Source organism: Rattus norvegicus, chromosome 3, assembly GCF_036323735.1.
Source record: "Rattus norvegicus strain BN/NHsdMcwi chromosome 3, GRCr8, whole genome shotgun sequence".
NCBI classification, from domain to species: Eukaryota; Metazoa; Chordata; class Mammalia; order Rodentia; family Muridae; genus Rattus; species Rattus norvegicus.
Window position 1 is genome coordinate 118,990,125 of NC_086021.1, and position 16,326 is coordinate 119,006,450.

Consider the following 16,326-nt stretch of genomic DNA (forward strand, 5'->3'; position numbering starts at 1 on the left):
TCATTGTACCATACGGTGAGTGTGTTTTTAAAAAAAAGTAGTACCTACGTGAAAATTAGTAAGGGTAGAACTTCGACATTCATATTCTGAATAAGTATGGATGGTCAGTATGCTAATTAGCTTGACTTAATCATCATACAACATTCACATATATTTACATGTTTTTCCATTTTATATATGCACACATATAAAACACCTCATTGTACAGCATAAATATATACAGTATCTATTTGTTAACTGTCCTTAATAAAAACTGGAGGAGGAAAAGGTTCTCACTATGCTCATGTATTTTGAAATTGTGATCAAGGAGAAGCTGTTGCCAGTCATGTAGTCTTGAATTCAATATCCCTCTACTTTCAAACCAGAAACAGTTCAGAAATTTTCCTCATAAATTAAAAGATTAGCCAACACTAAAGACAGCAACTCTTTACAATTTCATTTGAAGAGTAATGCATTATCAGATCAATTACAAAATAAAAAACAACTCACGTTTTTCAACTATCCATGTTGATATCCACGTCAATGACTATAGACCTTATTCAGGCGTTTATTCTCTTACGTTTAACTTCTTAACTCTGGAAAATATTTAACCCCAAGTTTTATGAAATGTTATTACCATGAAGTCTTAAGTTAAAATGTAAAAATTAATGTATTATTAATGTATTATCAGTGTATTGAGTTAACTGGATATGAGACTAACTCCGTCAAACAGTAGATTTATATGTATTTGCATTCTGTGAAACAGTTAACAGTTTGCATCATTTCAATACATTTCTTTAATAATTGACATCATGACAAAATCAAGTATCCAGACTTGCATTCTTGCAGAGTATCAGTCTTGAAGTACTGGGCATGATATAAATCATTGCCCTGGAATTATTCTGAATTGGCATGAGTCTTCTGCAAGATGGTATCCTGTAGTGGTAACTATGTGGTTAAATCTCTGCAAAATCATTTATCTCATTACATGTAATATTATCTGAATACTATAGATATTTGTTTTATTTAAAGAATTGTAGAACAATGAAAAGAATAGGGCTTTCAATTAAAACCCAAGATTAATACCATACTTTAGCTACTGACAGTTTAATATCAAGCTAAATAATTAAATATTTGAAGCTTAGTATAATTTGTCTGTTATTTGTTTAATAAACAAACTAATGTATTAGCTTATATTTAACTTTAAGACTAAAAGAATTACAACCACACTCTCAATAACTAAGTATTCCAAATGTGGTTTTGAACTACATGTTATCATTTTATTTTCTTTCATTTGTCCATAATAATGTTAAACATAGGAGATATATTCATTTAAAAAATGAATGTCAGTTAGCAGGGAGCACCAAAATAAAGGTCCAAAATGTATTAACTCTTATTTAATAATATATTTTCATATCCATATTTGTTTTATTGATTCTTGAAATTTCAAATATAAACTTAATGCATTTCTTCTCAAAGAACAGTTGATTTAATTGATGTAGTTTTATCATAATCTCAAAAATAAAAAACCTGCCTATTGAAATATTGGAAAAAGCTAACACAACTGACTGCCTTTGACCCAGAACCACACTACATGTAGGGGAATATAAGTAGTACTAGAAAAAGTCACAGAACTTTTGAAATTTTTGTGTGAAATTTATCTCTCAATAAATTGCCCTATGCTTAGAAATGATAAAATGAGAGTCTAATCCCCTGCTAAATTACATCATTTTTCTCTTCCCTTTCCTCCCTCCAAACCCTTCCACATACCTCTCCTTGATCTTTTTCAAAGTAAATTCATAATCTATGTATACATTGATTATTGTTGCACGTTTCTCCCAAGCTGTTTACTTCCATTCCTGACTGTTCTCCACTTTGCTCTAGACTTCCTTGAGGACTTTAGAATGTGACTCATGTCCACAGCAATTCCAGTCACAAACTAGCATCTTAGAATAATCCAGTTAAGCATTCTTAAATTTATTTCCTTCCATATACCTGAATGAGAACAGCATTTGGCAGAGTCAGGTTTTCCTGTGTCCTCTCATGAAATACCCCATGACATCTTCCAATAGGAATATATGAAGCTAATTATATACATCTCAAGAGGCCACTGACCAAGAAACACAGCAAATGCATGAGAGTTTTGATCAAGCTCATGCTTACAGGATTTTTCTTTCTCTAGAGAACTGTTTTGGTCAGTGTGGCCAAAGGACTCTGAACCTCAGATACTATGGAGAAAGGGGGAAATAAGAGTCTTGTTGGTCTCATTAAGCTCCTTCTATACAATAAATCGAAAATTACTCATTGCATTTACTCTTGATTATGGGGTTAATATTTTCACAAAATTAACTATAACCAATGGATTAGAAATATCCAGGGTCAATGAGTTCACTCAATGAATAAAGACACTTACCTTCAGGCATGACGACCTGAGTTTGATTCTTAGAAACTATATGTAGAAGGAGAGAAATGACTCTGAAGATCCTCACCTCCACACAGTCCATCCTATACAAAAATATTCTTAATTATAAAAATGTTTACCCTCATAATTTTATTTGTTTCATGCTTAATAAAATTTTATTGTGTATATGTACCAAATTTTCATTATCTATTTTTCTATTTCTCTTTGGCTCATTCCATTCTCTAGCTATTTTGAATAGAACATCAAAAAATGAATATACATATATGTTTATAGTAAAATATTGTCTGTGGTCATTTGAATAATAATATCACCCATATGCTTAAATGTTTGAATGTTCGGTCCCCATTTGGTGGCACTCTTTGGGTAGGTTTAGAAGGTATGGCCTAGCTGGTAGAAATATGTTACTGGAGTGGGCTATGAGGAGTCAAAATCTTTCATCCTTTCTAGTACTCTCTCTGTTGTGTACTTATACTAAAGGATGAAAGTTCTTAGTGCCAGTCACCATGTACTCTACTCTGCCATCGTGGATGTTTATTTCCCTGTAACTATAACTCCAAATAAACACTTTCTAGAAGTTGAGTTGATCATGGTATTTCATCGCATATAAATGGAAAAATAACTAAAACAGAAACCTTTGGTTAATGGCCATAAATGGTAAAGCTGGTAATACGGTAGTTCTAGATTTAGTTATTTTATTTTCTTAATTCATTTTTTAGACTTTGCACATAATATATTTTGTCACATTCTTTTCCCTCCCCAACTTCAATTCCTCCCCATTTCCCCACCCAACTTCATATTCATACCCTCTCCTTAAAACACCAACTACAGTAAGAGCAAAAAAGCTTTAATAAACACCAAAAACAAACAAACAAAAAATGACAAACACATGGAGTCTGTTTTGTGTGACCAACTATTTCTGAGCATGCAGCCTTCTCTGAGGTCACATATCCAGTGTCGCTGATGGAAACTGATTTTCCCTATCCCAGCAGCTATTAATTGTAAATAGCTTCTTGGGTGTGAAAACTTGCGCCCACTTGTTTCTGATGGGATGATTTTTAGTTTGAACTTGTGCAGATATTATGCATGCTATTGTAGTTCCTATGAGTTCCTACTTTGTCTGCAAACAAGCAGTATCCTTAGAGTCATCCATCTACCATTGATTATTATCATCTTTCTGTCTCCTCTTCCACTTAAATCTCTGGGCCTTGAAGGGAGAGGTATGATAATGAGGTTACCTCATTTAGGGCTGAGTAACCCAAAGTCTCTCACTCTGTGCATGTGGTCCAGTTGTAGGTATCTGTGTTAAAAGCACTCTACTGCACAAAGATGTTTCAGTGATAAGAGTTGAATGATGGACTGATCAACATATAGGTATAGCCATATATTGTTAAGAGACATTTAGCTAGCAGAATAATTGTAGCAGATTTTTCTATGGGGTCTATAATCTATGTAGTCTCAGGTTCTTAATATAACTAATGATGTAAGGTATGGGTTCCATACCATGGAATGGGTCTTAAATCCAATCAAATAGTGTTTTGCTTAACTCCCATGACCTTCGACTATATTAACTCCATTAACTATTGCACCAAAGGGTTTATCTTTCAGGTAGGTCTCTAAGGTAACTGACAGGGTTTGTGCCAAAGAGAAATGGATTATTACTTTGCCCCCCCAGTAGTGTACATAGTCCCATCCAGTGCTATGAACTCTAGTCAGTATATTTTAGATGCCACCACACTGATTTTCTTTCTTTTTTTTTTATTAACTTGAGTATTTCTTATATACATTTCAAGTGTTATTCCCTTTCCCGGTTTCCGGGCAAACATCCCCCTCCCCCCTCCCCTTCCTTATGGGTGTTCCCCTCCCAACCCTCCCCCCATTGCCGCCCTCCCCCTATAGTCTAGTTCACTGGGGGTTCAGTCTTAGCAGGACCCAGGGCTTCCCCTTCCACTGGTGATCTTACTAGGATATTCATTGCTACCTATGGGGTCAGAGTCCAGGGTCAGTCCATGTATAGTCTTTAGGTAGTGGCTTAGTCCCTGGACACACTGATTTTCATAGTGCTGCATCTATAACCACAACAATATGAATAAAGATGCCATTTTGCTCACATTCTCACCAACAGTTATGGTCATTTGTCTGCTTGATGATAAAGATTCTGCCTGGAGTGAGATGGTATCTCAAAGTAGTTCTAATTTGCACTTCCCTAATAGCTAGCGGTGTTGAACACTTTAAAATTTCCTTTTCTTTTCCTTTACTCTTCTCTCATACAATGCATCCCAACCACAACTTCCCATCCCTCCTCTCCTCCTCACAGTCCCTACATCCATTCTTCTCCTCAAGATCCACTTCTCCTGTTTCCCTTTAGAAAAGGACAGGCCTCTTATGATGTCAACCACACAAGGTATAACAAAATGCAATAAGACTAGGCACAAACCCTCTTATCAAGGCTGGAAGAGGCAACCCAGCAGAAGGCAAAGAGTCCCATATGCAGACAAAAGAGTAAGAGATGCCCCTACTCCCACTACTAGAAATCTCACAAAACCCCAAGCTAAATAGTCATAGCATGTAGGCAGAAGTTGTAACACAGACCCATGCAGGCTCTGTGATTGCCACTTCAGTCCTTGAGAGCTCCTCGGGATTCTGCATACTTGATTCTGTGGACTGTGTTCTCTTAGTATTCTTGACCCCGCTTCCATATATAATCCTTCCTCCCCATCCTCTACAGGATTCCAGAAGCTCTGTGTTTTACATGATGTTGGACTGTGAGTCTCTGCATCTGTTTCCATCAGCTGTTGGAAGGAGTTTCTCTGATGATTACCGGGAGAGGTGCCAATCTATTAGCATAGTAGAATATCATTAAACATCATTTTAATTGACTTTTTTTTCCTTTTGTCAGTCATATGTAGTTCTACCCTAGGTCTCTGATCTATCCACATTTTGTAGTTCCTGGACTTCCAGGCAATACAAGGCATGGGCTCCCACTTAAGGTTTAGGCCTTAAATTAGACCAGTCATTGGTTGGTCACTCCCACAAGCTCTGAGCCAGCATTGCCCCAAGGCATCTTGCAGGCTGGAGAGATTTTTTTGTGGCAGGGATGGTGTCCCAATCCCATTGCTTGGCGACTAGTCTTGTTACAGAAGATGGAGTGTTCAGAGATCAATACCCTTCAAAATATTTACTAACATTTGCAACTTCTCTTTTGAGAACTTGCTATTTAATTCTATAGCCCATTTTTATTAGGTTGTTTTCATCATAGAAATCTTGCCTTTATGTAATCTGAATAGTAATATTCTATTAGATCTACAGATGGGAAATATTTTCTCCCATGTAATAGACTACCTCTTCACTCAATCGACACTTTTCTCTGCTCTATGGCTTCTTAATTTCATAAGGACATATTTGTCGATTGTTGCCTTTATTCCCTGAGAAACCAGAGTCCTATTTAGAAAATACTTCCCAAACCCTTATTTTATAGTACTGTGGTGGTTTGAATGAAAAACACTCCCCTGCCCCCAATAGGCTCAGGTATTTGAACATTTGGTGGGGCTGTTTGGAGAGGACTCTTGCAATCTAGACCTTTGCTGCAGAAGTGCATTTTCGGAGGTGGTTTTTGAGAGTTTATAGACTTACCTTACTTCCAGCACATCGCTACTCTGTGTATAGGACTGGCAAATGTGATTAGCCAGCTTCCTGATCTAACACTGCTGAAATACCTTCCTTGCTGTTATGAGCATCACCCCTGAAACTACATGCCAAAATAAACTCTGGTTTTGGTCACTGAATTTTGTCACAACAAAAGTAACTAACACAACTATCTGCTTTTCCCTCTGACAGCTTCAGAGTTTCATGTCTATTTTCTCATTTTCCATTGTCTTATTGCTCTAGCTAATAATTCAATTGCTATATTGAACAATGGCAGCGAGAGAATGATTCTTCTAATTTTAAATAATTTTAAATTTTAAATGTTTCTCCTATGCACTCATTGATAAGTGGCTATTAGCCCAAATGTTTGAATTGCCCTAGATGCACAGAACACAAGAAACTCAAGATGGATTATCAAAATACGAATGCTTCACTCCTTCTTTAAAAGGGGAACAAGAATACCCTTGGCAGGGAATAGGGAGGCAAAGATTAAAACAGAGGCAGAAGAAACACCCATTCAGAGCCTGCCCCACATGTGGCCCATACATATACAGCTACCCAATTAGACAAGATGGATGAAGCAAAGAAGTGCAGGCCGACAGGAACCGGATGTAGATCTCTCCTGAGAGACACAGCCAGAATACAGCAAATACAGAGGCAAATGCCAGCAGCAAATCACTGAACTGAAAGCGGGACCCCTGTTGAAGGAATCAGAGAAAGGACTGGAAGAGCTTGAAGGGGTCTCGAGACCCCATATGAACAACAATACCAAGCAACCAGAGCTTCCAGGGACTAAGCCACTACCCAAAGACTATACATGGACTGACCCTGGGCTCCAACCTCATAGGTAGCAATGAATAGGCTAGTAAGAGCACCAGTGGAAGAGGAAGCCCTTGGTCCTGCTAAGACTGAACCCCCAGTGAACGTGATTGTTGGGGGGAGGGCGGTAATGGGGGGAGGATGGGGAGGGGAACACCCATATAGAAGGGGAAGGGGAGGGACTAGGGGGATGTTGGCTCGGAAACCGGGAAAGGGAATAACATTCGAAATGTAAATAAGAAATACTCAAGTTAATAAAGAAAAATGGAAGGAAAAAAAAGAAAGAACACACAATGTTGATTGAAGGAAATGGGAAGAAAAAGAGAAAAAGTTTCAAACCAAAGAAGGTCACAAACATTGAAAATAATGAAGCAAAATTCAACTTAATAGCACTATGTTCTATTTCTCTTCTTTGGAAGGCCTGCTACCTTAGTAGCTACCTAACCTCTGTGGTTGTTCTGATTGAAACACGTGTCTAAAGCTTAAAAGCTAACTTCTGCATACATAATAAAACATGCAATGTTTGTCTTTTGAAGTCTGAGTTACCTCACTGAGGATCATTTCTGGCTCCATCAATTTATCTTGAGCTTCACCCCTTCGTATTTAGCACTGTGTAAATGTACCACATTCCACCATTCATTCATCAGTTAATGAATATCTAAGCAGTTTCCAATTTCTGGCTGTTATTAATAGACCAACAATAAAATAGATGAGTATCTCTGTAGCAAGATGTAAACCTGTTTGTATATAGGCCCAAATGTGGTAAAGCTAGATTATGTGATATGTGATTTTCAGTTTTTTTTAAAGGAAGATCTATGCTAATTTCCACAGAGATCATACCCATTTGCAATCACACCAGAATAAATTGGGTCTCCTTTCCCGAAAAAAAAAATGTTTCTCCATTTAGTATGATGGTGGATATAGATTTACATAGTACAGCATTTATTATGTTGAGATATCTTCCTTCTAACATTAGCATATTCATGATTTTTATCATGAAGCGATAAATTTTGTTAAAGGCTGCATCTGCCTTTACAGAGATGATTATGTAATACTGACTTTTAGACTATTTATGTACCAAAGAACATTTATTGATTAACATATGTTGAATCATCCTTTTCTCTATGAATGTAGTCAAGTATTTTAGGGCACTTGCATTTTCATGTGCACATGTAGCATATAAATACACATAATTTTTAAAAAATTATTTGGAAAGAAGGGTAAAAATTGTTCCTATGCCTGAAGACCTTAAAACAGTCCCTCTGAGAGACACAGCCAGAATACAGCAAATACAGAGGCGAATGCCAGCAGCAAACCACTGAACTGAGAATAGGACCCCATTGAAGGAATCAGAGAAAGAACTGGAAGAGCTTGAAGGGGCTCGAGACCCCTTATGAACAACAATGCCAAGCAACCAGAGCTTCCAGGGACTAAGCCACTACCTAAAGACTATACATGGACTGACCCTGGACTCTGACCTCATAGGAAGCAATGACTATCCTAGTAAGAGCACCAGTGGAAGGGGAAGCCCTGGGTCCTGCTAAGACTGAACCCCCAGTGAACTAGATTGTTGGGGGGAGGGTGGCGATGGGGGGAGGATGGAGAGGGGAACACCCATCAAGAAGGGGAGGGGGAGAGATTAGGGGGATGTTTGCCCGGAAACCGGGAAAGGGAATAACACTCAAAATGTAAATAAGAAATACTCAAGTTAATTTAAAAAAAAAAGTCCCTCTTTTATGCCTAAGAGCGTCTGTCAGTGAGATATTATTCTGTAGAAATTTATATTTGTTGTATTTCTAATTAATTAATTTTATTTATATGGGCACACTGCTACTCTCTTCAGACACACCAGAAGAGACCATCAAATATCATTACAGATGATTGGAAACCACCATGTGGTTGCTGGGAATTGAACTCAGGACCCCTGGAAGAGCTGTTAATGATCTTAATCACCTAGCCATCTCTCCAGCCCCTGCTGTATTTTTGCTATATAAATAAATGCAATTCTTATTACTCCTTACTAAGTATAAGAAAAATATATAATTATAAATAAGCATATCAAAATATGCAAGAAAGTATTTTTCTTAGAAATTGGTTAATAATTAATATCTATATTTAGTTAAGACTGATCAGAGTGCAAGTGTTTAATAAGTTGTCTGTAACCCATTATCTGATTAAGTACTCTCATCATTGCCATTTTCATTTCTTGATTCCTGAGTGTATAGATCACTGGGTTCAGAAAGGGAGTGACAATTGCATCAAATATAGACAGAAATTTATCCAAGTGTGTGAAAGAAGAAGGCCATGTATAAATGAACATCACGGGACCAAAGAATAAGACAACCACCATAACATGAGCTGAAAGTGTAGACAGAGCTTTGGAGGAACCACTTGAAGAGTGTTTCTGAACAGTAAATATGATGACAATATAGGAAATGGTCAATATGAAGAAGGAGCCCACAGACATGAATCCACTGTTGACTGAGACCAGTAATTTCAGGCTGTATGTGTCTATACAGGCTAGTTTGATGAACCGGGGAAAGTCACAGTAGAAGCTGTCCAACACATTTCGTCCACAGAATGGTAAGCTTACTACAAAAGCCAGTTGAACCAGAGAATGCATAAGGCCAACCAACCAGGAGGCCACTGAAAACAAGATGCACATCCGTGGGCTCATGATGGTCAGGTAATGGAGAGGCTTACATATGGCCACATATCTGTCAAAGGCCATGGCTACGAGTAAAACCATTTCCACACCACCAATGAAGTGAATGAAGAAGATTTGAGTGACACAACCTCTAAAAGAGATTACTTTATGCTTTCTAAAGAGATCGTAAATCATCTTGGGGGAAATAACAGAAGATACACCTAGGTCAATGAAGGAGAGGTTAGCCAGCAGAAAGTACATTGGAGAGTGTAAGTGAGGGTCAGATGCCACAGTGAAGACAATGAGAGAGTTTCCTGTCATGCTTGCTACATAAAATATGGAGGAGAACACAAAAAGGAATAGTTGGATGTCCCAAGAGTTGGTGAGTCCCAGGAACACAAACTCTGACACCATAGACTGATTCACACCTTCCATTGGCTTTGTAGGTAGTGGTACCTGAAGGAGAAAATGGGAGAAACTGTACATTATAATTGTATAAGAGGAAAGGAGGATCTCCAAGTTGTGAAAACTATTTTAACTATAGCATTGTAACTAAGCAGAGATGTGAGCAAGTTCCAAACATAACCAATAACAAAAAAAAATCACAAATTAATTTTTAAAGTATTACTTAAGACCTATAACAAAATATTTCATCAAAAACTCAAAACATAATAAAGTTTAATGGATGTTTTTTAAAGAATATTTGGACCTGGAGAGGTGGCTCATCAGTTAAGAGCAAATTGGAATTCTTGCAAAAGACCCTAGTTTTGTTCTTGACATCCAGGCCAAGCAGATTACAGTAGTTCTAGCTGTAAGTAATTCAAATTCCAGAGAATGTGATATCTCTTTCTTTGTTTCCATGAGGTTTCCACAAATATAGAGCTTAGACTTGGGGGCAAGGACACATACACATAATTTTTAATTATGAAGAGGGTATTTTTACAAATTGTTAATGACAGTGTAAATTAACACACATATTTTTAAAAGTATGGAGACATTTCAAATACTACCATCAAGACTAGATTTGCAACACAGTATTGACACTGGATTTTTTTTCTCGATAGGGCAATACAAAAAGAGAAGTGAGCAGATTATAAGGTAGAAAAAAAAGACAAGAGAAAATATTTGAAAGATTAGGATAGAATAGCCATATCATATAAAATTCTCACATTAAGGATGTAAATACAGAAGAAAATATTATCATGTCATAGTATGTTTTCCCATTTTCACTGTAGCAGTTTTTATAAAAATTATGATGAACAACATTTATTCATTGAGCATTCACAGACATGTGGATTATAAACACACACACAATACTGTATGAGTATTTCTTCAAGATTCTATGAAAAATTTATCATATCATATTGTAGAGTTCTTTTTATTTAGAGATGAAACAGCATAATAGATAACATCTGGGCTTTGCATTCAGGACCCATGATTAAGCTAATGGTTCCACTATCAGAAAAGGTACTGTAACCCCTGACCTTGGTTTTTGTTTCTCTGTTAAACAAACTAAAGTGGTTACTTTGGTTAAGTTAGAGACACGAAACATGAAAGACAGTCCTGAAATCAGTAAATATTTGTCAGGATAAGGGTGGCATGCTCATAGACACAATCATGTCCTCAATAGACAGGTGTTCCATTTGTGGAGGCTCAATAAACGTTAACAATATCAATGCCTTTGCTCTTCTTTCTCTTGCTCATAGTAGTGACCAACCCATGAGAATAATTACTCAAGAGTATCAAAGAATAGAAATAGGCAGAGAACATCACACTGCCATGCCCAAAGTATGTTCCAAAATGACATACCTATGCCCCATTCAGTACCACATTACATTATTCGCATCATTTTATTGACCAAAAAACAACGTTCAAATGTAAAATTAGTGCATTTGCTCTCATGGAATACCATGTCTACTTTTAATACTCAATACAAATTTTAATTCGCTGATGAATTCCTCAATCAGACAGTAGACCCTATACAGTTGAATTTACATGTCTTCTCATTAATGCATCCAAAAGTTTAGAATCAGAAAATGGGGAAATAAGTGTTTGCTGAAAATGAAAAGTTGTGAATCTATGTTCTTAAACCACTTAAAATATATACGATTGTATAATATTAAAGATTGAGTAAAATTATGAAGTGATAGAAAATATAAATTGTAATTTTTGCTTTTAACATTTCAAACTCTGCCCTATGTTTGTCCTAAACATGTGTCCTCTAATTCTTTGTCTTGCCTATTATTTCTTTAAGGTTCCCTTCCCACCCTGTGCCTGATTTTCATGCTAGCTTAATTAACACCTCTCTGTCTATCTCCCTGTGTCTCTGTGTCTCTGTCTCTGCCTCTCTCTCTCTCTCTCTCTCTCTCTCTCTCTCTCTCTCTTTCTCTGACTTTCTCTCATTTATGGGTGTGTGCATGTGCACACACACATACACACACACACACACACACACACACAGAGAGAGAGAGAGAGAGAGAGAGAGAGAGAGAGAGAGAGAGAGAGAGAGAGAGACAAACCTCCTTTCTCTTCTGGAGTACTGCTGAGATTTAAAATCTGCCTTTGCTGAGATTTTTTTTTCTTCTAAACACTAATAAAATTATTATCAAGCTTCAAAAAAGTGACAATAAAATAAAAATAAGAACAAAATGAATGTCTAGACCTAGATCATGTAGAATGTACATGTAATAACTATGAAATTTGAAATATGCAAGGATGTAACTGGGCAAAGAATATGGGAAAGCTTACTGTAAATTAAGCTTCAAAAAATATTTGAATTCTGATTTTTTTCTCCCCCAATTAAATCTGTCTGTATTTTCACTTTGCAGATTGTTTCAAGGTTTTCCTTAAACCTAACCAAAATTCTTAAATTTGGTTTAGAACATATTATATTCATTTAATAGTTAGGGAGATATAAATAGTTCCATATCATTTTCAAATAAATATTTATGTGACTGTCACCTCATACCTCTTTAAAAACCTTCCTTTTCAGATCACTAATCAAAATCCAATGAATGTTGAAACTCCAACTATAAACCACAGATAACAACAAGAAAACAAATTACACAGTTTGGTATTTTAAGTACCATCTTCTTTTGAAATTTAAAACTATCAGAATGCCTGTTTTGGCACTAGGTCCCTTGGTCATATGTTAAATTTTACTTCTAATCAGGTACTTATAACATTCTTCCATGGGATGGAAAACATGAATATTTCTGATAAATTTAATATTCACTAAATATTTCACAGGGGAATAGTTCATTCCCACCTATGTTTAAAAGCCAATGAAGAGATAAATACAAATTTTCCCTTTTATTTGTATGCATTACTGCTATTTTTCTTAGTTGTCAGTTCATAGGATATTAACTCATTCATTCAATCAATGATCAGTGAGCATAGAATGGTTAATTATGGCATAAACTTAGTAGAAAGTAACAAAATAGTTTGACTACTCAAGGCCATTTACAATGTGGTTCTAGCTCAAAGGCTGTCAGGTACTTAGCCTTTTCCGTACATCAATTGATGTTTAATGACTATTTTCCTGTGCTGTCCAGTTCCTTTTCCTGACTGCTTTCTGCTTTGTTCTATGTTCCCATATATTACACATTCCTTTGTAATGTAAACCATCTCCACTGCAATTCCAATCACAAACTAACATCTGACCATAAGCAATTCAAGCATTATTAAGTTTCCGTTTACCTGAATCTTGGCATTGTTCAAGGTCCCTGTGTCCTCTCACATAAACTGCCACACAGAATCTTCCATTAAGGAGAAAAGAAGCTAATTATATACACCTCAAGAGGCTGATGACCAAGATGTGCTGTAAAAACATGGTAATTTAGAAAGATCACATAAATACAGGATTCTCTTCCCTGGAGGCTTACTTGATGTGGCCTATGTGACAAAAAATTACAACTCACAGTAATATAAGGACAAAAAAATGTTGGTTTTGTATCATTAGCCTACATGGATATAATTCTTAATAATCATTCATAACTCTTATTCCTTAATATTAGGTAAGTATATTCTCATTTACTTTCATGCTATGACATGAAATGTCTGCATGTCATTTATTGAAACAAACCAATATGCTACTTGTACTGTCCTTTAGGAAGTAAAGTGTCTATGAAACGTTTTGGTTTTCAGTAAAAAGCAGGCGGTATACTACTACCTGCTTTTGCAGGTGTGTGCCCATGTTTAGATGTATAGAAGTTGATATGGTAAATAAACCTCAAAACTGAATAAAATAACCAAAATATTTGTCAACTGATAATAAAATAAACAATCAAAGTCCTAGAAACTCCTGGGGGAAAAAAAAGGCCAAGACTGTTTGACAACAGTAACAACACAGGTTATCCAAAGAATCGAGAGCAGACAAGCACATAATAGATTTGTACACATAAGTAAACATAAATGTAGAAGAATATAGATTTATTTTTCAGTAAGTACCACAGCACACTAAGGATTTCAGAAACAATGAAGTATATTGTGGCTTAATTTTATATAACTTGTAACAAGATGGCTCCTATAAGAAATGGCATACTCATGTCAGTGGGTGATTAATAAACCCAGAAATAGCACAGAAACAGAAACCAGATATAAGTGGAAGGGAGAACTATTTGTACCCTTTGTCGTCTTATATTCTGTAAAACTATCTTTTATTCATCAGATGTAACTGTCTCAGAGGCTTTTTGCTGAGTAAGCTCACCGTTTCGGTGCTTTCTGAACTCTAACAGACTTGTTCAACTTGACTTTTCTGGTTCAAAACTCCTCCTCAAGCTGAGTTCTTTAAACTGGCTTCTCTTGACTTCTCTATGAATTGCTGTGTGTAGAAAAACTGCCTCTGAACTCCATCAACTGAAGTGCACTGATAGCACAAACTGAACGGAACTGCATGAAAGTGCACAAATTCAAATAAATTCAACTGCATTCAGCTGAATTGCAACATACCACACTCAACTGAATTCAACAGAACTCCACTGCATTGTCTGAAGGCAACTGAACTGCACTCACTGAACTGACCTACCCTGACTCCCTCTGGGCTGCTCTTCAGTAGCCCTTCTTTCCTGGCTATTCTCCTGTGAGATGGACATGACCTGGCTCTGACTCTTTCTCTCAAATCTTGCTCTGATTAGTTAGTTTGTTAGCCCATCAATTAGATATCTTTGCTTGAGATTAAAGGTGTCTACTAAAGGAGAATCTGTCTTTGAGCCAGAGGGATTAAAGGTATGTAGAACATCTATGTATAGAAACTGCTGTTTATTCCTGACAATTCAGAATTAACCTTATTTATTCAACTACAAAAAATAATCAGAAATAGAAACTATTCATTATATATCATCTATATTCAACCTCCTACAGGGTTTCCAGGCACACCAGCATGAAGAAATGAGAAAATTCAATTAGTAATAGGAAATGTGGTAGAAGCCTCAAATGTTTATGAAAACACCATGTTAACAATAAAGGTTTAAAGAAAAAAATCTATATAACCTGGCAACATGCCAAGGAAATTATAAGAAAACATCCTACTTTTTCTTTGTACAACCACAGTTCCATTGGCCACTGGAAGAAGGCCTAGGGATACCGAAAGAAATGAAATCTGGCAGACTGGTGTCTTTTACTTTGCAGAATTTGGAAAAATAACATTTGTACACAATACCATTGACCCATATTTGAAGATTCGATGGGCAACCACTTTGATTTTTAAAAAGCCTAATTCTACAGTTATACATTTACTGGAAGTAATGGCTATTATGGGGATTCCTGCACAAAAAAAAGACAATGTCTCCCACACTTCTCTCCAGCAAATTCTTTGCATACTATAATATAAAGCATATTACAAATATACAGTACAATCCTACAGAACAAGCATTTGTAGAAAGCTCTAATAATGCTTTAAAAGAAATGCTTATAAAATGAAAAGGGAGAGTAAAGATTCTCAGGGATCAGATAAGTAATGCTTTGTTAACTTTAAAATTTCTAAATGGTAATGAAAACAGAATAACATCAGCTCAGAGGCACTGGGTTATAGAAAAAAACTATGGAATCAAATCAGCCTATATACTATAAGGATGTGGTAACATCAGCATGGACACCTGCAATAGTTTTGCTTTGAGGTTGCAGTTTGGTTTATGTTTCTACAGGAAATGAAAACCTATGGATACTATCAAAATTTATAAAGATTAGAACTGAGCAGGAAAGATCTCCTCAAAACCTTAACCATTGATTTAAAAAGTGTTTAGTTTATTGTAAATGTCTTTGTTTAAAATTTGTACCAAATGCTTGATTAAAAAAAAACAGCACAATTAATGGCTTAAAACAGAGAGGGGAAATATAGTGAGAAATTTAGTTTTTTTTAAAAGCACAGAAATGTTACTTAAATGTTTTTCTTTTAATCTGAGGTGTAAGATATGGGGACTGCTTCATATTGTCCACAGCAGCTAACTATGATTCATCTTGTGCTCTGGCTGTAACATGATTTTTGTCAACTAAAAATAGTTTACATTTGGAATTCTGGGGACACTTTAGAGGGAACATAAATGTCAGAGCCCTGAGAGAGGTGATGGCTGCTGCTACTACTGACTGCTGCTTGCTGTTTGCTTGCTGCTTCCTGTTTGCTGCTTCCTGCTTCCTGCTTGCTTGCTACTTCCTGCTTGTTGCTTTCTTGTTGTTTGCTGCTTCCTGCTTGCTTGCTACTTCCTGCTTGCTGCTTTCTTGCTATTTGTTGCTTCCTGCTTGCTGCTTGCTGCTCAATGTTTGCTGCTCGCTAGTTGGAGGTGTCCTGATAGTGAAGCTTGACTCGCCCCAAGGAATTCAA

General features: G+C 36.3%; 1 protein-coding gene across 1 annotated transcript; it reads right to left on the reverse strand.

Moving 5' to 3' along the window:
• Positions 1 to 8,981: 8,981 nt before the first annotated feature.
• Or4f57 (olfactory receptor family 4 subfamily F member 57) lies at positions 8,982 to 9,944 on the reverse strand. Its single transcript, NM_001000375.1, has one exon. The coding sequence runs from the start codon at positions 9,942 to 9,944 to the stop codon at positions 8,982 to 8,984; it is 963 nt and encodes a 320-aa protein (NP_001000375.1).
• Between the last annotated feature and the right edge of the window lie 6,382 nt (positions 9,945 to 16,326).